This window comes from Delphinus delphis, chromosome 12 (assembly GCF_949987515.2).
Source record: "Delphinus delphis chromosome 12, mDelDel1.2, whole genome shotgun sequence".
In the NCBI taxonomy this organism is placed as follows: Eukaryota; Metazoa; Chordata; class Mammalia; order Artiodactyla; family Delphinidae; genus Delphinus; species Delphinus delphis.
Genome location: NC_082694.2, coordinates 60,113,759 through 60,141,654, shown reverse-complemented (window position 1 = coordinate 60,141,654; position 27,896 = coordinate 60,113,759). Strand labels below are relative to the sequence as shown.

The window sequence follows — 27,896 nt, the reverse complement described above, 5'->3', positions numbered from 1 at the left end:
TTAGATTTTACACTTAGGTCTTTGATCCATTTTGAGTTAATTTTTGTATATAGTATAAGGTAGGGATCCAACATCATTCTTTTACATGTGAATATCCAGTTTTCCCAGCACCATTTCTTTAAGAGACTGTTCTTTCCCATTGATTGCTCTTGGCACCCATGTCAAAAGTCATTTGACCGGGTATGTGAGGGTTTACTTCTGCACTCTCTGTTCTGTTTCTTTCATGTATATGTCTGACTTTATGCCATTACACACCATTTTGATTACTGTAACTTTGTAATAAGTTTTAAGATCAGGAAGTGTAAGACCTCTAACTTTGTTTTTTCAAGATGTTTGGTGGAATTCACCAGTGAAGCCAGGTGACCCTAGGCTTTTCCTTGCTGGGAGGTTTTTGATAACTGACTCAGTCTCTTTGCTGGGTATAGATCTGTTCAGATTTTCTATTTCTCCCTGATGCAGTATTGGTATGTTGTATGTTTCTAGGAATTTGTCCATTTCAACTAGATTATCCAGTTGTTGGCATACTATCCTTCACTGTAGTCTCTTATAATCCTTTTTATTTTTGTAAAATTGGTAGTGATATACCCTGTTTCATTTCTGATTTTAATTATTTGATTCTCCTCTCCTCTTTTCTTAGTCAAGCTAGTTTAAGGTTTGTCAATTTTGTTAATCTTTGAAGAACCAGCTCTTGGTTTCATTGATTTTATGTTTTTTTACCCTCTATTATGTTTATTTCTGATCTAATCTTTATTATTTCTTTCCTGCTAGCTTTGGGTTTAGTGTGCTCTTTTTCTAGTTCCTTAAGGTGTAAATTTAGGTTGTTGATCTGAGACCTTTCTTTTTAATGTAAGCATTTTACAGCTACAAGTTTCCCCCTTAGCACTGCTTTCACTACACCTTATACACTTTGATATGTTGTGTTTTCATTTTCTTTTGACACAAGATATTGCTAATTTCCCTTGTGATTTCTTCTTTGACCCATTGGTTGTTTAATAGTGTGTTGTTTAATTTCCACACATTTGTGGATTTTCCAGTTTTCCTTCTACTGTTAATTTTTAGTTTCATCTCATTACAGTCAGAAAAGATACTTAGTATGATTTTCATCTTTTAAAATTTATTAAGACTTGTTTTTCTTTTAATATTGTGCTAACAGGACCTGCAGTACCGTGCTAAGTAGAAGCAGCAATATTGGACATCCTTTTCTATTTCTGATTTTAAGGAGAATGCTTATAATGTTTCATCATTACATATGAACTGTATCGTAGTTTTTGGTTTATATTCTATTATAAGAAGTTCTATTCCTTGTTTATGCATTTGGTATTTCTTTTGTGCTGAAATGGTATTGAATTTACTGAAAAAAATTTTTTTGGTAACCACTAAAATGATCGTACAGTTTTTCTCTTTTTATCTGTTATGCTAGAGAAATTTTCTAATGTTAACTGTGCTTGTAATGAGTGAGATAAACTCAATTTGGTTACAATGTATTCTCTCATGTGTGTTGAAGTTTTTTGGTTGATATTTTGGAGGATTTTTGCATCTATGTTTATATGTGAAATTGGCCTATAATTTTCATTTCCTATTATACTATACTTGTTTGGTTTTGGTATTAGTTTTACTAGCTTCATAAAATGAGGTGAGAAATGTTTCCTCTTTTTCAATTCCTTAGAAGAATTTGAGTAATTCTTTGCATATATTGATAGAACTCTCTATATAGCTATCTGTGTCCCCCGCCCTTCTGTCTATCTGTCTCTCTCTCTGTCTCTTTCTGATTTAATTTATTTTAATAGCTATAGGAATATTCCATTTTTTTCTTATAAAAATAACATCTTTTTTGAGATATTAATCATATACCATAAAATCACCCTTCTAAATTGTACAATGTAGTGGGTCTTAGTTTAAATAATATTGTCTGATATTAAACCAGTTACTTTCTTTTAGTTATTATTTTCTTACTGTATCTCAGGTGCATAGAATTGGACTAAAAATTGTCTTTAGCTCATGCAAACACTGATTACTGGTGCATGCATGTGCCACTTTTACTCATTTATTTAGTTTGTTATTATAAATAATGTAATAAGCATCTATGAAACCATTTGGCTCCCTGCCTCCCCTCACCTGAGGGTAACTATCATCCTGAGTCTATACTCTATATTGTTCATTCCTTGCTGTCCTTTTTGTATAATTTTATGGCATATGTGTATATTCCTTAAAAATAACGTTGAATTTTGATTGTTTTATGAAAAGGGGATCATGTTGGATATAATTTTAAGAGCTTATTTTTCCACTTAATATAAGTTTGTTAAGAGTCTTCCCTATTTTGCACATCACTGTATTTCTTTCATTTTGACTGTTGGGTAATATTCATCCACTCTCTTGACTGGGCATTTCAGTTGTTTCCTGGGGTTTGCTATTGTGAAAGTACTGTTGTCTATATTCTTACAGCTACCTCCTTTTGTACATGTGCCAGAGACTTGGTTACTGAGTCCTCAGATATGTGAAAGTTCATTATTAATAGATGATGCCAAAGCGCTTTCCCAGCTGGTTTCACCAGTTTACATTCACATCAGATCCGTGGATTGACTTCCTCTCCAACATATAGTATTGTCAGATTTTTAAATTTTGTAAATGAAACAGGTCTCAATAATATCTCTCTGTGGTCCTGATTTGTATTTCTCTGATCGCTAGTGAATGTTGAACATCTTTTCTTACGTTTATTGGCTATATGTATTTTTTCATTTGGGAAAACCTCTTTTGAGCTTAGTTCTGTTGCATTTATTGTGTCTTTTTTCATTGAATTTTAGAAAATATTTATGTATTCTTGATATTAATGTTCTCCAGTTGTACGTGTTACAAAATATCTATTCCTGGTTTTTAATTTGTGTTTTTGCATTTTTGAAAATATCTTTTGATTAGCAACAGTTTTTCATTTTAATATAGTCAAATTGGTTAATCATTCATAATTAATAATCATTAATAATCATTTATAGCTAATGCTTTTGTATTTTGGTTAAGAAAATTTCTTGCCCCAAAGACTAAAAGTTATTCACCTATATTTTCCATTTAGATTTTAAAAAATTATTTTTAACACTTAATTCCTTATACCATCCTTATACCTTAGAGTTACTTTTAATATTATAAGACAGAGATTCAATTTCAACTTTTTCCATAGAGCTAACCATTTTTTTCCAGCTCAGTCTGTTAACTTCTCACTAATCTGACATGTCACATCTGTCATATACCACACTTTCATTTGCGTATGAGGCTGTTTCTCGGCTCTCTTCTGTTCTGTCAGTCACTCATCTATCCTTGTACCAATAGCCCACTGTCTTTAATTATTATAGCTGCGTGATAGGTCCTAATATTTGGTGAGGTAAGTCTTCTCTCCCTGCTCTCTTTCTTAACAGTGCTTTGACTATTCTTGGCTCTTTACCTTTTCATGTAACTTTTAGAATCATCTTATTAAATTCTATGAAATTTCTGGTGAGGTTTATAAAATTGGAATTACATTGAATTAATCTGGAGAGAATTTACTTATTTATAATATCAGTTGTTTCTAGCCATGAACATGATATATTTTTCCATGAATTTAGGTTCTTTTATAAACAGCTTTTAATATATCTTTTATGATATTCTCCATAGAATTGTTACATATGTTTTATTAGATTTATTCCTGGGTGTCTGATATTCTCTGAGATCATTGTAAGTAAAGTATTTTATATAATTTTGTTTTTTAGGCTTTTTGCTGCTAATATATTAAAAATGAAACTCACTTTCATATTTTAATCTTATATGCAGCCGACCTGCTAAACTCGATTAGTCTCATAATTTGTAGGGTTTTTTTAATATGTTCTATGTAAATAATCGTATCATCTGCAATAATATGAAGGTTATGTTTGAACAAGGGTGTGAAACAGGTGAGGAAGTAAATTATGTGGATATCCAGTGGAGAACATAGCAGGCAGAAGGACAGCAAATACAGATGTTAAAGCAGGAACATGGCTGATGTGTTCAAGGAAGTCAAGGAAGCCAGAGTTCCTGGAGTGCTGAGCAAACAGGAGAGTGGTAGGAGATGAGGCCAGAGGTACTGGACTAGATTATGTAGGGTCTTGTAGACAACTCTAAGGACTTAGGTTTTTACTCTGATTTGGTCATCCACTGGAAGGTTTTGAGCAAAGGATGACATGATCTGAGTCAGCTTTTTAAAGGACCATTCTGGCTCCTATGTTGAGAATAAACTACAGTGGTCAAGGACTAAAGCAGGGAGACATGATAGGAGGCCATTGCAGTAATCCAGGTAACGTGATGGTGGTCTAGACCAGGGGAGTAGTGGGTAAAGGTGGTGAGAGGTGGCTGGGTTCTGGATATATTTTGAAGATAGAACTAACAGGAATTTCTGAAGGTTGCTTAGGAGAGACAAAGAAGTCAAGGATGATTCTAAGTTTTTTGGTTTGAGCAATTAGAAGAATGAAGTTGCCACTGATAATGTTGTTGAAGAAGTTGAGCATCATTTCACATAGTGCCTTCTTTGTAAGGACTTTGAAGGAAATTTGAGTCTTATTATTGGAAAAAAGTGCATTTCTCTCAAGAACTTGCTTCATTTCTATCTTTGTTAGTATCTGTTGGGAACTGTGACTGCTTTAGCTGCTGGAAGATGTAGAACCACATTTGTGTTGTGCCTTTGTAGCAAGGGTATAGATATCTAAAGTATATGTACTTTTTTATTGACCTCATTCACATTTGGCCTTGTTTTTATCTTTTCCTGCCACTTCTGATTTGTTCTCTTATATGTTATATATCCTTATATACCTCCTTAAAATCTTTTTAGAACAGAACAGTGTGTAAATAAATGAAAACAAATTGTTTGCATTGTATGCTACCAAAAAGGAAATGTGGGATGTAGCATGAAGTTTTAAAGACTAATCTAAGAGTTAGAACATCGTCTTGAACTACAAATTAACATATGTGTGTATGCATACGTATATATAAAAATACATACATATGTGTGTATAGATGTATATTATATATATATTTAATATATATACCTGAGTGCCTGCTGAGTTCCTACAACTCTGTATCATTCATTCAGCAATATTCAGTGCGTGTCCACTATGTGTCAGGTGCTGTTCTAGGCACTTGATGACATCAATTAATAAAACAAAGAATCCTATTGTCAGGGAGCATGCATTCTAGTGGGGGAGATACTGACAAAAATAGCACGTGTAGTAGGTTAGTAAAGTATATTAGAAGATGGTATGTACTACAGAAAAATACATCAAGCATGATAAGGGAGACTGGAGGTGAAGGAAATATACAGGGAGGTTGGAGTGTGGTGGTCGCAGCATTAAATTGAGTGGTCTGGATGGGTCACATTGAGAAGATGACATTGACAGAGACTTGAAGGAGGTGAGGGTGTGAGTTATGTCCCCTTCTGAAGGAAGAGCCATTCCATCAGCAGGAACAGCAAGAAAAGGTCTTGAGGTAAGAGTGTCCCTGGCTTGTTTAAGGAACAGCTGGGCAGCCAGCATACAATTGACTGAGTGAGAAACGTGGTGGGAAACAAGGTCAGAGAGGTGACTGAGCTGGGAGAGACAAATCTCATCTAGCCTCATAGACTGTTATTAGGACTTGAGCTTTTTCTGAGTGCAAAGGGGCACCATTACAGGGTTTCAAGCCTAAGAGTGAAATGATTTGACTTACATTTTAAAAGGATCACTCTGTCCATTATAGTATAACTTTACAGAGAGTTGATGATTATTTCTGCAATTTTAGGTATATTACAGCTAATACTGATACCGAAGAACAGAGTTTTCCACTCCCTAAGGCGTTTAACACTCATGTAGAGGAATTAAATTTAGATGCCCTTATTCAGAGGGCTGATAATTTACGTATGAATGAGTCCAGGAAAATGGAGAGTTTTGAACTACTTTGTGACCACAAAGAAAAGGTAAGAAATATGTGATAATAACATGCTTGTATAGTTTTAATTTTTTATTTAATCTACTGTCCCATTCATGTTATGACCATAACAATTGTGTCACAGTTTACACAAGCTAAATGATTGATGTAAATTTTTTATAATATCACTACAATTTTTTAAAAGTAAATATAAGAGTTTATTAGGCTCTAAGTTCATAAAAATGAAAACCAGAGATATGATTATACAGACTGACATTGATTTTATCAATCTGATTTATTTCGTAAATATTTGGTAACAGATAAAGAATAAGACATACTGCTTCTCTGGAGGGAGGAAAAGCTACATTTTAAGCTCGCTATCTTACAATTACTAATATAACAGCCATTAGTATTTCACTGTGTCCTACCAGTAATCGTTTTCCAGTGTTTAATGCTGGGCTGAATTGGGAAAGCTCATCTTTCCCACCACCACCAAAGGAAAAAAAAAACGGTGGGTTTTGCAATATCACAAAGATCAATAAATCTTTTTCTTTCCCATGAGAGATTTAAGTCTAACCTTTGAGGATTTAGCAACTCTAAACGCATTACCTAAAAGTTTTTAAATCTCCAGGATTGTATTTAGGTAATTTAGGTAAAAAATGTGACTCCTCTTTTGAATGTATGTAATCTCTGATAACTTACAGATATTATCTGAAACGCCCATTGAAGCATCATATTAATAATAGATAACTCAGAAAGGAAAACAAGGAGAGGATACTGCAACCCAGAGAGAATTTATAAATTCTGACACCTATCAAGTTTCTCGTCTTTGTAGGTGTGGAGCTGGTGTCTGCATAATATTCATTGGTTTTAATATCCAAATGTAACACTACATTACATCACATTTTGTAGCCATGAATATTTGAACTTAAAGTGTGATATGCACATGAATAGATACAGTCATTTCTAAGTACCAGTTTACCTAATTTTTTAAAAGTTGCAGTGGAAAACACAGTCTGGTCACGTTTCTGAGTTTATCTAATGTGCAGTTCTGTCTGTTCAGTTTAGGGATGAAATAGAGTTTATTTGGCGGTTTGCTCGTGCTTATGGAGACATGTATGAGCTATCTACAAATGCACAAGAAAAGAAGCATTATGCTAATATTGGTAAGTATTTTGTAAATATTAATTATCCTCAAGTAGTAATCATTATCTATAGTAAACCACTAATGAATTTTAATTAAAGCTAAATTATCTTAGCTAAAACAAGTATGTTTACTCTATTTCAACATATCCTAGTACTTATATAGTCTAAGAACAGAAAGGTTTGTTTTTTGGGTTTTTTTTTTTGTGGTACGCGGGCCTCTCACTGTTGTGGCCTCTCCCGTTGCGGAGCACAGGCTCCGGATGCGCAGGCTCAGCGGCCATGGCTCATGGGCCTGGCCGCTCCGCGGCATGTGGGATCTTCCCGGACCGGGGCACGAACCCGTGTCGCCTGCATAGGCAGGTGAACTCTCAACCAGTGTGCCACCAGGGAAGCCCCCAGAAAGGTTTTTTTAGAATAAAAGTACATGTTCTTAAAAAATATTTGAGCATACTAGAACAGGCAACTGAAAAACTCAAATTCCAGCTTTTAAAGTTTATAAAATCACAGAAAGATGAGACATTAAGTGGTAATAATATGAGAAGCGATAATAGCAGTACTCTTTCACCACAATTAAAATAACCCTCCTTACTCCCTGTAACGTAGAACTCCAGGTACCACAAAGAAATAACTACTCATACTTTAATGTTTTTTTCAAAATTTATCTTGATAAAACAAGATTAGCCTTATTTTAAGGCTAATCTTGTTTAAGCCTTGTTTTAGCTAATTGTTTAAGCTGAGCAATGAGTCCATAGTTGTTCATTATACTGTCCTCTATTTTCCAAAGTAACAACAACAAAAGAAAAACAGCTAGAATGTGAAATTTTATATATATATAAACCTTGACTCTCACTGAGTATCAAACTCTTTCTTGCAAAAAGCCCCCTAAGTTTCAGGATAGTAATTTGACATAAAAACTTCTTTAGTTTTTTGTTTTTGTTTTTTATTCCAAAGTCTTCTCTTTTCCAAGCTTTCCTTCTCTGAGATAGCATGAGGAAGAAACAGCAAGAAGATAATGATATTGCCAATCTCCTTCCGCTCTAGTTCCCTGTCATTTTTATTTCTAAGAAGGAAATATTTCCAAGTTCCTTGAAATTACATTTCTTCCGCTTGTAGGTTTCTTTGCCAAGTGGCCTCTATTCTTTAATTCTTAGTGGGAAGAGGATGGAAGGAATTCCCCTTCTTGTTCTTTACATATTCATCATCAGCCTTGTGGGGCAGTTTTTCTGTAGCAATCCTTCTTGCAGACCATAAACAAAATGGAATTCTAGGGAAGAGATTTATTAACTTGAAGGTAAATAAAAATTTAGCCGAAGAGAACAAAATAACTTATTTTTATATCTACTGAGAAAGAGTATATCTATGTAAATTGTTCCAACATCCGTCAATATTAAATATATATTAAATAATGTAAAAATATATATTAAATGTATTTTTTTTCTTGAGCACCTCCCTGCCCTGGGCATTAAAGCTCCTCCTATGTTAGAAGGTAGAAATATGATAGCAAAATAGACATGTTCTCAGACTGCAAGGAGCTTATGGCTTTGTGGGGAAGATAGTATTACTAAAATAATCCTACATATAAAGAAACACACTGAAGTAAGTTGTTAGTAAAGAAGAATGTGGCATATTAAGAGAGGGTATAACAGAAAGGAGGATATGATGGCGGGGGTGAACGTTGATGCAGGGAACTCTTTCTTCTGGAAGTAAGTCTCACATAGTAAAATTACTTGGGATCTGTATTTTTAAATGGAGTGAGAGTTTAACTGAGTTAATGTATGAGATGGTGAAAATGGAGAAAGAAGTAGGCTGGAGGAAATCCAAATTCTCATACCCAAGTACAAGAAAGGAGCATGGATTGAGACAGGATATATTCAAAAAAGAGAAAAGTTTATAGTGTCAAAGAAAAAACAGTGACCCCTCAGATGTGTTCATGCAGTTATAGAAATAAATTTAACAGAATTCCTATTTTTTTATCCAAGAAATATTTATGAGAAATTTTTATTTATTTATTCAAAATATTTATTCGAAATCACCGTGTCTAGGAACAAAGTTAAAATGAGGGGTGAGGGAAGGAGAAAAGGAGGGACATGAATATGATCAAGACAGTGTTACACTAAGGAACTTACTGACAAGATCAATATGGAGACAGGCAACTGTAATTCAATGCACAGGCAGTAAGTGCCCGGCAAAGGTGATGGCAAAGAACACTGGAGCTGAGACATTGGAGACTGGAGTTGACGGGCATCGGCACCCAGTACAAGGGAGGAAGAGTGCTGTTATTTCTCGTAACAGTAGATTTGAACTCGTATGCCGAGGGAAGACTGGATCACTGAAGAGTACAGAATTCTTTCCTAAACCTCCACCTGGGGTATACTATTATGCAGTACATCTGTGGACGTACTGTGATTGGTCATACTTGTCTTCCAAATAAAATATGAATCTTATATCTAAAAGAACATCATTGTAATTTTCAGAATTAAATGACTGATACAAATGCCACAAATAGCTCACAGAATACAATTTTGTAAGGGAGATAGCTTTCCTTTCAGGCTGAAGCTGCATAAATGAGGCTGCAAAACCAATCTGTGTAGTACCCAGCTCCATTATATTCTCAGAGCGATGGAATCACCTCTATGTTAAGCTTGTCGCAGTGCCCTAAAAGCTATTTTTGTTCATTTGGCAATGTAGGGAAAATGTTGATTTAGTTTTTAAAGTCTGTACATTTAAAAGTATTTATGTTTTTCGATCATTCATTACCAAATTACTAACTCTTTTAATATATGTCCACAATGTACTATCAGTTATTATTTTAAAATACTTCCTTTTAGTTTTTTCCAGTTTATATAGATTTCTATACAGGGTAGTTCTCTTAATGGACAGAGCTATAAAGTACCACCTTAGCAAATTAACAAATAGGAGAATGATTTTAGAATAAAATATCTTTATTTATAAAAATTACCTAAACTAGTTATTTAGAAGAGCATTTTGTATTGGATAGTCTCTTCAAGCAAAAAAAAAAAAAAAAAAAAAAAAATTAAAGCAGGGAAAAGGAGATGGTATAAAATAAAACAGCCACTTTTTGAGAAAGATTTTCAGAATGTGGTTTAGACCAGCGGTCCCCACCCTTTTTGGCACCAGGGACCGGTTTCGTGGAAGACAATTTTTCCCCCGGGGAGTGGGGGTGGTGGGGAGCGACGGGGAGCAGCAGATGAAGCATTGCCCACTCGCCCGCGGCTCACCTCCTGCTGTGTGGTCTGGTTCCTAACAGGCTGTGGACCAGTACCGGTCCACTGCCTGGGGGTTGGGGACCCCTGGGTTAGACAAACCTCTATCCAAAAATTAATGGGTTATTAAAAGTTATTCTAAAACTAAGTAAAATTATTTAGGGGAATTATTTATTTACTGAGCCTGCTCATTATTGTGAAAGATTAGACAAGAGCTCTGGGACAACTTCCCTTACCCCTTTAGATAGATTAGATGGAGTTGCTCTCTCCATTCTCTGTTATACTCTCTTTTTTACCTTGTATTTATTTTTTGCACATAATTCGTTTGTTTATATACCTACTGCCTACTGAAATGTGAATCCTTGGAAGTCAAGAACTGTGTCTTATTTGACTTTTTATTCCCAGAGGCTCACATAATATGATACTTAGAAAGCACTCAGTAAATGTTGGTTGAGTTAATTACAAAACAATTTCTATTAACACTTCTAAATAATGATTGAATGACTTCTCTTGCACTTGGTTAAATCACTTAACCCAGTGAGTCTCAAACTTGAGCATACATCAGAATCACTAGAGGCTAGTTAACACAGATTGCTGACTCTCAGAGTTTATGATCAAGTCCCTCATGTGGTCCAAAATTTGCTTTTCTAACAAGATTCCAGGTGATGGCTTCTGGTCTTGGGACCATACTTTGAGAACTACTGGCTTAAATTCAATAATTTACCTCCCACCAACTCAGATGAAGGTAATAAGTGTAAGTGCATTTATCTTTCAGGAAAGACATTAGGTGAAAAAGCTATTACTAGAGCACCCATGAATGGACATTGTCATCTATGGTAAGTACATAGAATTTATGCAGCCTTTAAAAAATTCTAATATGCCTCTTTATAAATTGCAATGGATTTTTAACATATTATTGACCCACTTAACATGTCACATTCACTAAAAAGAATATTTACTATATAGCACAGTAACTGTTCTTGTTCTGTTTATTCTCATGTATTTTTCAGTATATATATTTTAAATATATTTAAGATAAACTTTCATTGAAGAATTCATAACTGAATCCACCAAGTCCAATAACTGTGCACATGATAAATTTAATTAAATCTAATTTCATGTAACATTTTGTTTGAAAACAAATACTAAAGTGATGCCACATTTCTAAATGAAACGCAGAGAGAAGAATAAAAGCACATCAGCCATTATACCTTGATGAGTAAAGGTATACAAATTCCACAAGTCAAAAGAAAGCCATTTCTAATATAAGAAAGCTCAAACAAAGGAAATCTAATTAGTTGGATGGGTATAGGTGGATATCCTTGGGACAAAAAAATTTATTCTTGAGTATGTTTTGTTTTGGATCCTTTGTATATTTACAATTATAAAACAGAAATAAGAAGAAAAATATTGTTTTTAATTAACACTTCATTTTACTCATAGTTGTATTTCTATAGCATTTCTTAGTTTCTTAGTTATTTTTTCTCGCCAGTAATATTGGTACTTTAGGTGCTAGGAAGACATAGTCATAAATTTATTTTTGACCCTTCTCTCAGACCTAGGTTGTCAGAAATCCACCCCTCTTTGGGATTATTTTATTCTTCTGGGATAGTCTTAGGCAAATCTCTCTCAAAATGACTTTTTTTCTGCAGGTACACATTTATCCTCCAGGAAATTCATTTTTGCCCCACCAACTCAAAAGTGCAAACGATTTTTCCAAAGCAGACCTGTTCCTTTACACTGCCACCAGCAGGGGGAGCATCACTCACACACTCTCATCCTAAAACTTCCCTGGGCAGGAATCAGATAACATTTTTTATGTCCCCCAAACTCTAAAGGACATGCCAAAATAAGAATAGGTCTTTTGAAGCTGCCATCACTTAAAATGAGAAACAAGGCTACCCCCTTCCGTCTCGCATGAGAAGGTGAGAGGTGGAACCGAAGTACCCTAGTAGTTCTATTTGCAGAAATCCCCCTTCCAGGTCTCTCTCTGCTTCAGCGAACTCTTTGCCTTCTCTTATATAGCCTGGAGATGGGTGAAGGGCTAAGCCTAGCAGAACCTGTGAATCATTTCACTAATGTGTCATGCATGGGTAGTAGAGTGTCTTGCTTTAGGAGCCGGAGTATACCTAATAAAGTATTGTTCTGTGCCCTAGTGCCTCTGCCACAACTCTAGGAGAAAGCTAATTTTGCAAGTAACATCCTGGTAGGTATCTTTAAGGTCAGTTCTCCAGTATGTAAGGGTCTTGGCTATTATTTCTATAGCCAGCTTTACCTTCCTCACCTAATTTGCATAATACTGATAATAATAAATTAATGTGTTAAAGTACTTCTGTTCTTCCATTTTTAGTATAACTGTAATGAATTTATACTGATCAAGCTACACTTGCTTCATCTCTTTCGATAATGGAGATGTTTGGGTGTTGGTTAGCCAGATTTAGACGCAGAAAGAACACCGAAGCCCTACTCTTAACTCTGAGCCTCACCCTCCTCTTCCTCTGCTGTCCTCTTCCTTCTCCCATACAAACTTCTGCATCCATGGAGAATCACATTAAAAATGTACATTTGATGTTAACCCTCAATTTGAGGACACTTATCAGTGTGAACTTCCAAATTTCCATAAAGGAACAATGTTGAATCTTCTCTGAAGACTTCATAAGCACCTTAAACTTACCTTGTGAGGACAGATTATGCTTAACTCTTACTCAGTGGGCTTCCCAGCCTGTCTTCCACTAATCTGACCACTTCTCTTTTGTTCATCTTTTTTCACTTTTTGTTGTGTACTAATTGCCTTGTTTATAACTGTGGGATTTAACCCCGAGGGTGAATCTTATTCACAGACACACACAGAGTACTGATCCAATTGTGTTTCACATGATTTTTTATTCAGTATCAGTTTTTAATTAAAAAACAATTAAAGTCTGATCAGTTGCTAAAATTTAATAAATTCAAATGTCAATTTTTAAAATTTATTTCATTGAAGTATAGTTGATTTACAACGTTGTATTAATTTCTGTTGTACAGCAATGTGATTTTATCTTAATTCATAAAATATATTATGATGTACCTACTGAATACAAGAATTCTCATTCAATTAAATACAGTAGTAGAGGTTTAGGGTGATGAAAAAAGAGAAATTAAGACTTTGACTTGAGAAGCAATGTGTGAAATTTAGGTTAACTGATTCTATAATTAATTGTAATAAAATGTCATGAAAATGTCTTATCCTGCTGGAATTTTTTTCAGTATGTTACGACTTTTTCTCATTCATTCAGCATAAATGACAAGACATGGCCTCTAGGCCAAATGCAGCTGCCTGCTTTTGTAAAGTTTTATTGGAGCACAGCCACACCTGTGCATTTGTACATAGCAATGAAGTTGAGCTGTTGTAACAGAGACTCTCTGATCCCACAACCTTAAATGTTTCCTACCTGGCCCTGCAGCGAAAGTTTGCTGACCCATAGTTTACAGGGTTCTGTGATGGTTTATAAGCCTTCAGTTTGAAATAAAAGATGCAATCATTAGAAATAATTATCATAAAGCGTTGATATGGAGGGAATAATTGAAAAACAAATATTATTTTAAAGACTTGTTTTTCATCATCATCTTTTCCAAAATGAAATTGCTCTGTAACTTTCAGGCTACATAAGCTTTCTATATAATTCTGTCGTTTTCGTTGTACCAGCCTAAAATACTTCTAGAATCAAGAGAGCAGAATCACCAATGGATTTGCAGTTTGTTAGCCAAATAGGCCTGACCTTAATTATAAATAATGTCTTACATATTTGTTGTGCTCTACTGTTCACAAATTATATCCCCATGCCTTCTAGCATGTGATTCACAGAACAACCTGTTTCCATTTTTTAGAAAGCAAGGCCGTCTGTGTGTGTGGTGCAGTATATGTGTGTCTGGTGTGGTGTTGTGATTAGTAACCAAGGGTCATACAATAAGTGGAAAAACAAAAACCAGATCTTATATTTGTATGTACTCAGTATTTCATCTATTATTTACTCTTCCTCTGCTTTTTCACAGTATAAATAGCATTGGTGCCAAATCAAAAATGCTACTGGGAAACTAATGGAGTTGTTTTAGTAGTTGTTTACTAGTTGTTGAGACAGGGATGTTTGTCAGTTATTAAAATATTCACTATAGATGCAAAGAAAATACAGAATTTTTGTCAACACATAGTTAGAACAACCTCTAGATGGAGATAATAGACCATATTGTGTGTTAATTTTCTTCATAGTTCCCATCAACCTGAGAGTTTACAAAATAAAATTTTAAATTACATTTTCCAAGATAAACAGTGTGAAAAACAACATGTACATGCAGATATAGGTGGGATTGATTGCCAGAAAAGAAATGATGATCCTTTGAGGAAAAGTGGTTCAGGTAAACTTTGAATTTATGACATGTAGGAAGATAAATAATACTTTAGACTTGAAAGAAGCAGACTTCAAAATGATTATGAAAAACATAAGACTCTGCTGACAGATTATTTATAAGGGAAAATGTACATATTTCATATAATGGTTTTCTTAAGTCACGTTTTTTTCTTTTTTCTTTTTCTTCACTCAGAGTAACTGGGAAAGAACATGCTGAGAGAGCTCTGTAAAAGCTAGAGATGTGCATAAGTTGTTCTGATTTTCAAAAAATAGAAGATTGATTCCACCACTATAGATCAGTGAACATAGAATCTTTTCCTTTGATTACAGCACAAATAGTTAGTTGGGTTTTCTGTGAGTGATGAAGTTTAAGCAGACTCAACAGATTTTTCTAAAAATGTGAGATGATCTGTTTTTTCTTTGCTAGTAGATAGAGTAGGGAAATTGAGCTAATATATCTGGATTTAAGGAAGGCTTTAAGGCAAGTTCACTCATAATATTCTTGGGGACAAGATGTTAAAATATGGGCAAGGTTCTTTGTTACCCGTGCTGGCAGAAGGGTTTGAGCCTCAATCATTCAAAAGAATAACTGTTGACAATACCATGATTCTAGAGTTCCAGGTCTAGATCTTAGACACTAGTGTGTTCAGTGATTTTTTTCAGTGGGTGAAGATGTGGAAGGTATGATTATAAATGTTGCAAGTGATGCAAAATTAGGAAGAACAGGGTGTATGATGGATGACTATAGTAATTAAAAGATTTTCACATGTTGAAAGAGATACTGAACAAGGTGAATTAAGAGGGATAAATATGGAAGGAGGGATGGAGAGGAAAATGTCAAAATTTGAGGACGTGAGGGAAAAACAGATGGAAATTAGAATGAAGCATGGAGTTTAGTTAACAATAATATATTAATATTCGTTCATTTTGAAAATTTTCAATATTGTATATCAATATTAGTACAGTTGTGATAAATGTATTATAATAATTTAAGATAGTAATTTAAGTAGTATCTCCTAATCTAGGTAAGTTCTCAGATCATAATAGGTTGCTTTTGTCATAACTCTTGCTTCTACTGTTAGGAGATTATTGATTTTCTAATGAAAATTAAGAGGTCAAAAAAACTTATAACTGAAAAGTGGCCATTTTGTTGGTTGTGCATAAGTTGTGTGAATTATGTGATCTTTTGTGTTCAGGAATGGTCTAACTGTTCCAAATTAAGAAAACTGTTCACTTCAGTTTTTTATTTGAAAGTTATGTGTGTCCACAGAAACAATCAAGATAAATAACACCCAAAATTACATTTTTCATTTCAGTTATGACAATGCAAGTGAAAATTAAGACCTACTTTTGAATTATTTAGGTAAATGAATATTTTACCTCAGACAGAAACACTCTGAATACTTCTGCACAGACAGAAACAGTCTGAATGTAAAAAGTAATATGTGCCCAATTTTTAGAGGAAGCAAGTTGCTGAACAAATATTGTGCCCAATTTTTAGAGGAAACAAGTTGCTGAACAAATATTATACATAATTTATAGTCAAATATTTATTTATGTAAATTTTGTATTCCCAAGGGAAAAAAAGTAAAGAATCCATGGGATGCACTCTTCTAGTAATGACTGCAGTGTCTCCAAGGAAGGATTGAAGGACATGGGGAATTTTTGAAAAAACATATTCTAAAATTACCTTTGATTTTAGTATTTGTTTTTAGTCATGATATTTATTTTAATCTTCAAATGACATTAAGGGAGCCTTGAACTTTTTATTTTTACGAAAGAGAAGCAGGAATCTGTTGACACAATGTATTTTTCAGTCTAATACTTATGGAATAGACTTTTCTGAGGGTCTCTTTGTGACTCTGATGTTGATGAAGGTGATGGCAGCAGCTAATCTTTCTTGGAACTCACTCCAGGCCAGACACTATTGTAAGCGATTACGTTTTAGATATTTTACCCTCATAGCACACATATGAGATAGATGGTGTTAGTATCCCCAGGTATAGCTGAGGAAACTGGCCTCATGTTAATGTCAAACATTGGTTATTTATTCATCTGTATGAATACTTTTGTTAAATATTAATGAATGGTTTAGAGATTTTTTTTAATGTTAAATTTCATGGCATTTGATTAAAAGTTTACACAATGTCCACTGTTTTTATCCTTTTCAGGTATGCGGTTTTGTGTGGCTATGTATCTGAGTTTGAGGGCTTACAAAACAAAATTAACTATGGATATCGCTTCAAGGTATTTCTTGATATTAAAAATGTTTTACTCTAGCTGTATGTTCCATTCACAAGTATAAATCAAATTATTCAATAGACTTATCTCTAGGAATTTATCTTTTTTACTTAAATAAAATGACAGTCTTTAAATAGTACTGTGCCAAAAAAGAAACAAACTCTTTGGGTGATTAAGGATTATTATTATTATTATAGATCCTGAAGGAGGTCACATAGTAGATGAGTATTATTTTTTTAAAGGTAGAGGCTTAGCCTTTTAGTCATGAGCACACTAACATCATAAACATGGCTGGCACTAATTAGTTAACATTTAATACATATTGATTTGCTGGTAGGAGTAGAATTCAATCTAGGGCTTAAATTTGCCATGATAGAGGAATAAAATAAGTAATGCACATACACATTATTTATCATGTGCCTGTAGTTGTAATCATTCAGTAAATAACCCCTCAGGGTCAATAATTTTAGGAATGGGCAGAGAGTTCTTTGTTTTCCAGCTCCCTATAACCATTTGACAATGTCAGGGGAGTAGATTCTTCTATCACCTAGTTCTGCTATTCTTTTCTCCATTATACCCACATCAGATGACATTTGTAAGTTTGCCTCTCAATCAGTAAGTATTAGGTAGGCAAGTCATGGGCAGACAAAAATGTGACTTGGATGTTTTCTATTTTTAAGGTGACATTTTCTGTAGCCTTATTTAATCATAATCACAGTTCTGGTTCTAGTTGTGAGCATTTTGATGATTGAGTTATTGAGAAGCTTAATTGTATTAATAATAAAGATTGAGGAGGGAGACAAAACAACATTATAAAGTCCCTTTGAATTTACTAGGCAGAGTTCTACTCAACACCACCTGAAACTTGGGAGATATTTCTTTTGGATTTTCTTTCAGGAGCATCTAGATAAAGCAATCGAATTTTTACCTGAAGAACCCTTTTTGTATTACCTCAAGGGAAGATACTGTTACACTGTAAGTTGAAAGCTTTTATATGTAAAGCTTATTTGAATATATTCTGATTATATGATCTATTTTCAGTGACTTATTCTTTTATTGTTTTACCTAGTGCCTACTATAGAGAAAATGATGAAATCAGTACATATTTTGAGTTTATAAATTTATATATTTTATAATTATATACTGAATTACACACAATATATGATTTTATAAATGCATGTATTTTTTTCTTTACTGCCTTTCCATTTCCCCTTGCGGCAGTCACACTGTCTCCCTTTAAATGTGCTTTCTCTCAGATGGTGACCAGCCACCAGTATCCATGCCCCCTGTATTGGTGCACTGCTCTGTTTTGTGGGAGAACTTTTTTCCTTTATCAGAGTTTATTATGCATAAATTATGTGCTTGCCGTCCTTTTCTTCAAGAAACTTTATTTAGAAGGGGACATAAGACATATAGAAATAAATAAAGGCAGCTGGTGAGTCTAAGACCCAATGTGTTAAATGACACCTGTTTATGGAAAGTTAACAGAATGTGAAAATATATCATAACAGCTACATTAAAAAATTATCCTGAAGAGAACTGCTCTTTCTGAATGAGAAAATTGGGATAGGCAAAATAGGAAGCTTTTTAATTGTGGCTTGTAGAGGATTAGGGATGAAGCAGGAGGTTTGCTTTTACTGAACACCTGCTATATATGTCAGATGTGCATTTTATATTTTATATTTCTTATCACATTTCATCCTTTTAACAACGCTGTAAGCAGTTTTTATTATGCCAGTTTTAAATCTGAGTCTTCATGAAGGTAGGGGACTTCCCTAAGATTTAAAAACCATTGACCCAACCTCATGAGTCTGGAACTTGAATGTACACTATACAGTTAGGCTTAAAAAGCCCAAGAAGGAAATTTAAATTCCAAATGGAACCTGATCTTCATGCCATAGACAAATGGTAGAAGGTAATACTAATCTTTCCTGGAGGATTGTACTATCACACACCAGCCGTAGAACATTCTTGCAGAGTTGAGCTCACAGTGAAAAATAATAGAATATATACAAAGAAACAAGCCATCATAGATGACAGTCAAAAGAAACAAAAAAAGAGAACAGAAGTAGATCTGAAAGGACTTCAGATTTTGGAAACATGGAATACAGAATATTAAACAGCTACCTACATAATGTGTTTTTAAAACTAAAATGAATTAGGGGAAAAATGGGTGAGGAGCATGAGACTACAAAAATGACCAGGTAGATTTCAAACAATGGAACAATTTTTGATATAAAAAGTATATTATTTGTCATTAAAAGAAAACTCAATGGAAAGATTTGGTAGTAGATAGGCCCCACTAAAGAGAAAATTAACAGACTTTAAGACAAATCAGAAAATGTTGCCTGGAAGCAGCACAGAGGAACAAAGAGATAGAAAATATGAAGGAGAGATAAAAAGACATGGAAGGGAAGTAAGGATACCACGTAGTGGTGAATTTTTATCTCCTTCTTTTGGTAATTAATAGAACAAAAGACAAAAAAAGCATGTAAAAAATATGTAAAACATTGATTGGAGCCTTACATTTAATAACCTTGATCTAATAAAATAGATGAAAATATGTATCTAGCCATTAGAGGATACACATTTTCAAGCATATGTTGAATGTTTACAAAACTGACCATATATGAGATCATGAAGCAAGTCTTAATAAATTTCAAAGAATTGATATCCTGTAGGTTTTCTGATCATAATGCAATTGTAATAGAAATTCAGAAACAAAACAGCTTAAAAACCATAAATCTTGAATTAGAAATAATAGGACATGACAATAAAATAAGATGCCATTTTATACCTACTCATTTGATAAAATTTTAAATTATCAGCATGAGATGTAAAAATATGGAGCAACAGGAATTCTTACATTGTTGTGGGAACACAAATCAGCACAACCATCTCGGAAACAATTGGGTATTATCTCTGAAATTTGATTGTCTACCATATGACAATGGTGCCTACCCTAGAGAAACTCTTGCAAATGTGCTTTAGAAGGCATGTACAAGAATGCCTTTAGCAGTCTTGTTTCTAAGAGCAAAAAATGGAAAAGTCCCAAATATCCACTGAAAAAAGAGTGGATGGCTGAACCAAGATGGCGGAGTAGAAGGACGTGCTCTCACTCCCTCTTGTGAGAACACCAGAATCACAACTAGCTGCTGGACAATGATCGACAGGAAGACACTGGAACTCACCAGAAAAGATACCCCACATCCAAAGACAAAGGAGAAGCCACAATGAGAATGTATGAGGGGCACAATCACAGTAAAATCAAATCCCATAACTGCTGGGTGGGTGACTCAGAGACTGGAGAACACTTATACCACAGAAGTCCACCCACTGGAGTTAAGGTTCTGAGCCCCACGTCAGGCTTCCCAACCTGGGGGTCCAGCAATGAGAGGAGGAATTCCTAGAGAATCAGACTTTGAAGGCTAGTGGGATTTGATTGCAGGACTTCAACAGGACTGGGGGAAACAGAGACTCCACTCTTGAAGGACACACACAAAGTAGTGTGCGCATCAGGACCCAGGGGAAGGAGCAGTGACCCCAGGGGAGACTGAACCAGACCTACCTGCTAGTGTTGGAGGGTCTCCTGCAGAGGCGGGGGCGTGGTGGTGGCTGTGGCTCACCGTGGGGACAAGGACACTGGCAGCAGAAGTTCTGAGAAGTACTCCTTGGCATGAGCCCTCCCAGAGTCTGCCATTAGCCCCACCAAACAGCCCAGGTAGGCTCCAATGTTGGGTTGCCTCAGGCCAAACAACCAAGTGGGAGGGAACCCAGCCCCACCCAGCAGCAGTCAAGCTTATTAAAGTTTTACTGAGCTCTGCCCACCAGAGAAACAGTCAGCTCTACCCACCAGCAGTCCCTCCCATCAGGAAACTTGCACAAGCCTCTTAGATAGCCTCATCCACCAGAGGACAGACAGCAGAAGCAAGAAGAACTACAATCCTGCAGCCTGTGAGAAAAAACTACACTCACAGAAAGATAGACAAGATAAAAAGGCAGAGGGCTAGGTACCAGATGAAGGAACAAGATAAAACCCCAGAAAACAAACTAAATGAAGTGGAGATAGGCAACCTTCCAGAAAAATAATTCAGAATAATGATAGTGAAGGTGATCCAGGACCCCGGAAAAAGAATGGAGGCAAAGGTTGAGAAGATGCAAGAAATGTTTAACAAAGATCTAGAAGAATTAAAGAACAAACAAACAGAGATGAACAGTGCAATAACTGAAATGAAAACTACACTAGAAGGAACCAATAACAGAATAACTGAGGCAGAAGAACGGATAAGTGACCTGGAAGACAGGATGGTGGAATTCACTGCTGCGGAACAGAATAAAGAAAAAAGAATGAAAAGAAATGAAGGCAGCCTAAGAAATCTCTGGAACAACATTAAATGCAACAACATTCGCACTATAGGGGTCCCAGAAGGAGAGGAGAGAGAGAAAGGACCAGAGAAAATATTTGAAGAGATTATAGTCGAAAACTTCCCTAATATGGGAAAGGAAATAGCCACCCAAGGCCAGGAAGCACAGAGTCCCATACAGGATAAACCCAAGGAGAAACATGACGAGACACATAGTAATCAAATTGGCAAAAATTAAAGACAAAAATTATTGAAAGCAGCAAGGGAAAAACAACAAATAACATACAAGGGAACTCCCATAATGTTAACAGCTGATTTCTCAGCAGAAACTCTACAAGCCAGAAGGGAGTGGCATGATATACTTAAAGTGATGAAAGGGAAGAACCTACAATCAAAATTACTCTACCTGGCAAGGATCTCATTCAGATTCAAGGGAGAAATCAAAAGCTTTACAGACAAGCAAAAGCTAAGAGAATTCAGCACCACCAAACCAACTCTACAACAAATGCTACAGGAACTTCTCTAAGTGGGAAACACAGTCTAAAATAGACTTTAAAATAAAGAATGTTACAAGAGACAAGGAAGGACACTACATAATGATCAAGGGATCAATCCAAGAAGAAGATATAATAATTATAAATATATATGCACCCAACATAGGAGCACCTCAATACATAAGGCAACTGCTAACAGCTATAAAGAGGAAATCGACAGTAACACAATAATAGTGGGGGACTTTAACACCTCACTTACACCAATGGACAGATCATCCAAAATGAAAATAAATAAGGAAACAGAAGCTTTAAATGACACAATAGACCAGATAGGTTTAATTGATATTTATAGGACATTCCATACAAAAACAGCAGATTACACTCTTCTCAAGTGTACACGGAACATTCTCCAGGATAGATCACATCTTGGGTCACAAATCAAGCCTCAGTAAATTTAAGAAAATTGAAATCATGTCAACCATCTTTTCTGACCACAATGCTATGAGATTAGAAATCAATTACAGGGAAAAACACGTAAAAAACACAAACACATGGAGGCTAAACAATACGTTATTAAATAACCAAGAGATCACTGAAGAAATCAAAGAGGAAATCAAAAAATACCTACAGACAAATGACTGAAAACACGACGATCCAAAACCTATGGGATGCTGCAAAAGCAGTTCTAAGAGGGAAGTTTAGAGCTATACAAGCCTACCTCAAGAAACAAGAAAAATCTCAAATAAACAATCTAACCTTACACCTAAAGGAACTAGAGAAAGAAGAACAAACAAAATCCAAAGTTTGCAGAACGAAAGAAATCATAAAGATCAGAGCAGAAATAAATGAAATAGAAACAAAGAAAACAATAGCAAAAATCAATAAAACTAAAAGGTGGTTCTTTGAGAAGATAAACAAAATTGATAAACCATTAGCCAGACTCATCAAGAAAAAGAGGGAGAGGACCCAAATCAATAAAATTAGAAATGAAAAAGAAATTACAACAGACACCGCAGAAATACAAAGCATCCTGAGAGACTACTACAAGCAACTCTATACCAATAAAATGGACAACCTGGAAGAAATGGACAAATTCTCAGAAAGGTATAACCTTCCAAGACTGAACAAGGAAGAAACAGAAAATATGAACAGACCAATCACAAGTAATGAAATTGAAACTGTGATTAAAAATCTTCCAACAAACAAAAGTCCAGGACCAGATGGCCTCACAGGTGAATTCTGTCAAACATTTAGAGAAGAGCTAACACCCATCCTTCTCAAACTCTTCCAAAAACTTGCGGAGGAAGGAACACTCCCAAACTCATTCTATGAGGCCACCATCACCCTGATACCAAAACCAGACAAAGATACTACAAAAAAAGAAAATTACAGACCAATATCACTGATGAATATAGATGCAAAAATCCTCAACGAAATACTAGCAAACAGAATCCACCAGCACATTAAAAGGATCATACACCATAATCAAGTGGGATTTATCCCAGAGATGCAAGGATTCTTCAATGTATGCAAATCAATCAATGTGATACACCATATTAGCAAATTGAAGAATAAAAAACATATGATCATCTCAATAGATGCAGAAAAAGCTTTTGACAAAATTCAACACCCATTTCTGATAAAAACTCTCCAGAAAGTGGGCATAGAGGGAACCTACCTCAACATAATAAAGGCCATATACGACAAACCCACAGCAAACATCATTCTCAATGGTGAAAAACTGAAAGCATTTACTCTAAGATCAGGAAGAAGACAAGGATGTCCACTCTCACCACTCTTATTCAACATAGTTTTGGAAGTCCTAGCCACGACAATCAGAGAAGAAAAAGAAATAAAAGGAATACAAATTGGAAAAGAAGTAAAACTGTCACTTTTGCAGATGACATGATACTATACATAGAGAATCGTAAAGATGCCACCAGAAAACTACTAGAGTTAATCAATGAATTTGGTAAAGTTGCAGGATGCAAAATTAATGCACAGAAATCTCTTGCTCCTATACACTAATGATGAAAAATCTGAAAGAGAAATTAAGGAAACAATCCCATTTACCACTGCAACAAAAAGAATAAAATACCTAGGAATAAACCTACCTAGGGAGACAAAAGACCTGTATGCAGAAGCTAAGACACTGATGAAAGAAATTAAAGATGATACCAACAGATGAAGAGACATACCATGTTCTTGGATTGGAAGAATCAATATTGTGAAAATGACTGTACTACCCAAAGCAATCTACAGATTCAATGCAATCCCTATCAAATTACCAATGGCATTTTTTATGGAACTAGAACAAAAAATCTTAAAATTTGTATGGAGACACAAAAGACCCTGAAGAGCCAAAGCAGTCTTGAGGGAAAAAAACAGAGCTGGAGGAATCAGACTCCCTGACTTCAGACTATACTACAAAGCTACAGTAATCAAGACAATATGGTACTGGCACAAAAACAGAAACATAGATCAATGGAACAAGATAGAAAGCCCAGAGATAAACCCACGCACCTATAGTCAACTAATATATGACAAAGGAGGCAAGGATATACAATGGAGAAAATACAGTCTCTTCAATAAGTGGTGCTGAGAAAACCGGACAGCTACATGTAAAAGAATGGAATTAGAACACTCCCTAACACCATACACAAAAATAAACTCAAAATAGATTAGAGACCTAAATGTAAGACCAGACACTATAAAACTCTTAGAGGAAAACATAGGAAGAACACTCTTTGACATAAATCACAGCAAGATCTTTTTTGATCCACCTCCTAGAGTAATGGAAATAAAAACAAAAGTAAACAAATGGGACCTAAAGGAACTTCAAAGCTTTTGCACAGCAAAGGAAACCATAAACAAGACGAAAATACAACCCTCAGAACGGGAGAAAATATTTGCAAACGAATCAACAGACAAAGGATTAATCTCCAAAATATATAAACAGCTCATGCAGCTCAATATTAAAAAAACAAACAACCCAATCCAAAAAATGGGCAGAAGACCTAAATAGACAACTCTGGAATATCTCAGAGTTGTGTAAGTGACTGAACTTCAGTTACTCTCATCAGTCTGGATGATATCTTAAAACTATAATGCTAAGTGAAAACAATAAGTCAAAGAAGGAAATAAACAACATATCTTTTTTTTCAAGTTCAAAAAAAGAAAAATAAGCATAGAAATAAATTAACATTATACAGAAAAGCGAGGGAATAATTTGGGGGGGATCGTATTTTCTTTGAAGTATAGTTGACTTACAATATTATCTTAGTTTCAGGTGTAGAACGTAGTGAACATAGTTTTTATAGATTATACCCCATTGAAAGTTATAAAATATTGGCTATGTTCCCTGTGCTGTACAGTGTATCCGTGTAGCTTATTTATGTTATATATAGTAGTTTGTACCTCTTTTCTTTTTTTATTGAGCTAAAGTTGATGTACAATATTATGTCAGTTTCAGGTGTACAAGATAGTAATTCACAATTTTTAAAGGTTACACTCCATGTATAGTTATTATAAAATATTGATGGAATAATTTTTTTTAAATAGAGGTTAATGGCTACCTAGAACCCTAGAAGATGGGATTAGGAAGGAAGACACTTGATGGCATTGGGAGAGCATAGTACCCTTTTAAGAATTCATTTCTGAATCTTTTTAAAAAATATTTAATTAATTAATTAATTTGGTTGCACTGGGTCTTAGTTGTGGCCAGCAGGCTCCTTAGTTGCAACTCTCAGGCTCCTCAGTTGTGGCTCACCAGCTTCTTAGTTGTAGCACGTGTGCTCCTTAGTTGCGGCTCGCTGGCTCCTTAGGTGCAGCACCTGGACTCCTTAGTTGTGGCAGGTGGGCTCCTCAGTTGTGGTTCACCAGGTCCTTAGTTGTGGCATGAGAACTCTTAGTTGCGGCATGCATGTGGGATCTAGTTCCCTGACCAGGAATCAAAGCTGGACCCCCTGCATTGGAAGTGTGGAGTCTTAACCACTGTACCACCAGGGAAGTCCCCTGAATCCTTTTAATCTTTTATGTTATAAATCTATTATTCATATTTGGGAAAAGTGAAAAAATTTAAAAAGAAAGCAAAAAACAAATGGTAATATGAGGTTTAATTTTGGTGTTCATCGGGTTTAAAAAAAATTATCCTGAGTTATAAATATTTATACCGGGCCCTCACTGTACACTCCTCGTGGGTTAAGGATCCTCGTTCTGTTTACATTTCTGAGATGCTGCATTCTGGGTCAGGTTGGCAGCATGGAAAAGGTGGCAAGAGAGCAAAGGTAGGGTCTTGTAGCTACTACACCCTGTGCAAAGAAATACTATGCGTCATCTCAGGATCAAGAAGCACATGAACAAAGAGGATCAGCGTTAATCCCCACCCCCACCCCGTTTTTCCCTCATTGGACACAAACCTTATGAGTATTTCAAATTGGTTTGGTAACCAATGCTTTTAGAGCTCACAGTTTGTTAGAATTATGAAAAAAGGAAGGCAAAATATTAATACCATAAAGGTGATATCTCACACTCATCTAACTGGGGAGAGATTATTCATTCAAAAGGTGAACAACTTTCTAAGAGTGATTTGCTCTATATTTGCAGGTCTCAAAACTGAGCTGGATTGAGAAAAAAATGGCTGCTACTCTGTTTGGGAAAATACCATCTGCAACTGTACAAGAAGCTTTGCAAAATTTCCTTAAGGTACATTTTGTCTATCCATTATTTCAGTGTCAAACTGGCTCCTATCTGCACCAGGCTCTCCTACTCTTGCTGTCAAGGAAATCTTTCTCTTCTCCATTTGTTGATTTCTAACTGTAAGCCCAGATTGAGTCCTCATTTTGGCATGTCCAAACTACTTCTTAGATCATAGTTATTCCCTAGGTCCTGGGTGTGGCAGCCCTTACTGCCAAATCCAGTGTAGCTTTCCAGGTCGTGTGAATATGTGCAAAAGCGTTCATGCCCTGATTATTAGACTTGGTCCTAAATACTCCTCATTATCCTAATATAGAACCAGTTTCATCTTAAAGAACTAAGAGTTTCCAAGAAGGGGAGTTATTTAAAAAGTCACTCTATGAATCGCAGACAGTTCTATGGAACATTTGTGGGGCATCAGACCAAACCAGTATTTTCATTCCTGTCTTAAAATGTACAATTGCTATGCTGATAAAACTCTAAATAGTAATGTGTGTGTATGCGCACATGAAAATGTGTGATACATCCACCCATTTAACCAACTTCCTGTTGGGCTCTTCATCTTTCTCTGGAACCAATTATGGAATCTTATAGATACTAAGATTTTTTTTCTTTCACCACCTGCCTACTTCAGGTTTGTAACAATGTAGACAAAACCAGGCTCTGATTTTGGTAACTGTCCAACATATTGTACAGGCTAATATTTTTTGTTATATTTTAGGGATTGATTTTGTAGAACTGAGAGAGAGTTTAGAGATCATATAATCTAAGATGGCAAATATGTTGCATTGCACTTCTCTGAACAGTGAAAAAATAAGTATTCTAAAATCAAGCATGAGCCCAATGGAAAAAAGTATGGGAATACAAGTACAAGGGCTGTAGGTTTCTTATTTTTTATTTAGTGTGATCTTTTTTGTTTTATAACAAAACAAGACCTCAGGAATGTAATTTCTTCCAGTGTCACACAATGGCAGGTCAAAAATAGGAGTGCATTATCATCACTTCACCTTTTTTCTACCATTGAGAATTAGTTCTCCCACGTTAAATTTTACAAGAATAGAGATCATGGTGCATTTAAGATAAATGATTTATAAAAGGTGCTATGTTCATTAGCAAAAAATTTATTTGAATTTGAAACCCATTTTTTCATAGTATCAAAGTTATAACTGGAGGGTCAGGTTTTCAGGACACTGCACGAAAGTTCTTAAGGTGCTTATGCACCTGAAGTATTACACAGATAAAAGTAGTAAGAGGCACAATAATGTAGGGTAAGATTGCAAACTCTAGAACCAGAGCACCTGGTTAAATCCCAGTTCTACTTCTTACTGGCTGATTAACACTGAGCAAGTACTTAATCTCTCTCTCTCTCAATTTAATCAATAACATGGAGGTTATAGTTGTTGTGAAGTTGTTGTGAACAACCCTTCATAGTGTTGTTGTGAAGATTAAATG

At 35.1% G+C, this 27,896-nt stretch overlaps 1 protein-coding gene across 6 annotated transcripts in view; it reads left to right on the top strand.

The window, feature by feature from the left end:
- The window catches only part of RMDN2 (regulator of microtubule dynamics 2), a 72,607-nt gene that overhangs the window by 23,652 nt on the left and 21,059 nt on the right, over nucleotides 1-27,896 (top strand). For all 6 annotated transcript variants that reach the window (XM_060026796.1, XM_060026798.1, XM_060026797.1 and 3 more), the window contains exons 3-8: nucleotides 5,770-5,944; nucleotides 6,959-7,061; nucleotides 11,041-11,101; nucleotides 16,822-16,897; nucleotides 17,789-17,866; nucleotides 26,355-26,453. In XM_060026796.1, coding sequence (XP_059882779.1) covers nucleotides 5,770-5,944; nucleotides 6,959-7,061; nucleotides 11,041-11,101; nucleotides 16,822-16,897; nucleotides 17,789-17,866; nucleotides 26,355-26,453 — 592 coding nt within the window. The remainder of the gene's footprint in view (nucleotides 1-5,769; nucleotides 5,945-6,958; nucleotides 7,062-11,040; nucleotides 11,102-16,821; nucleotides 16,898-17,788; nucleotides 17,867-26,354; nucleotides 26,454-27,896) is intronic.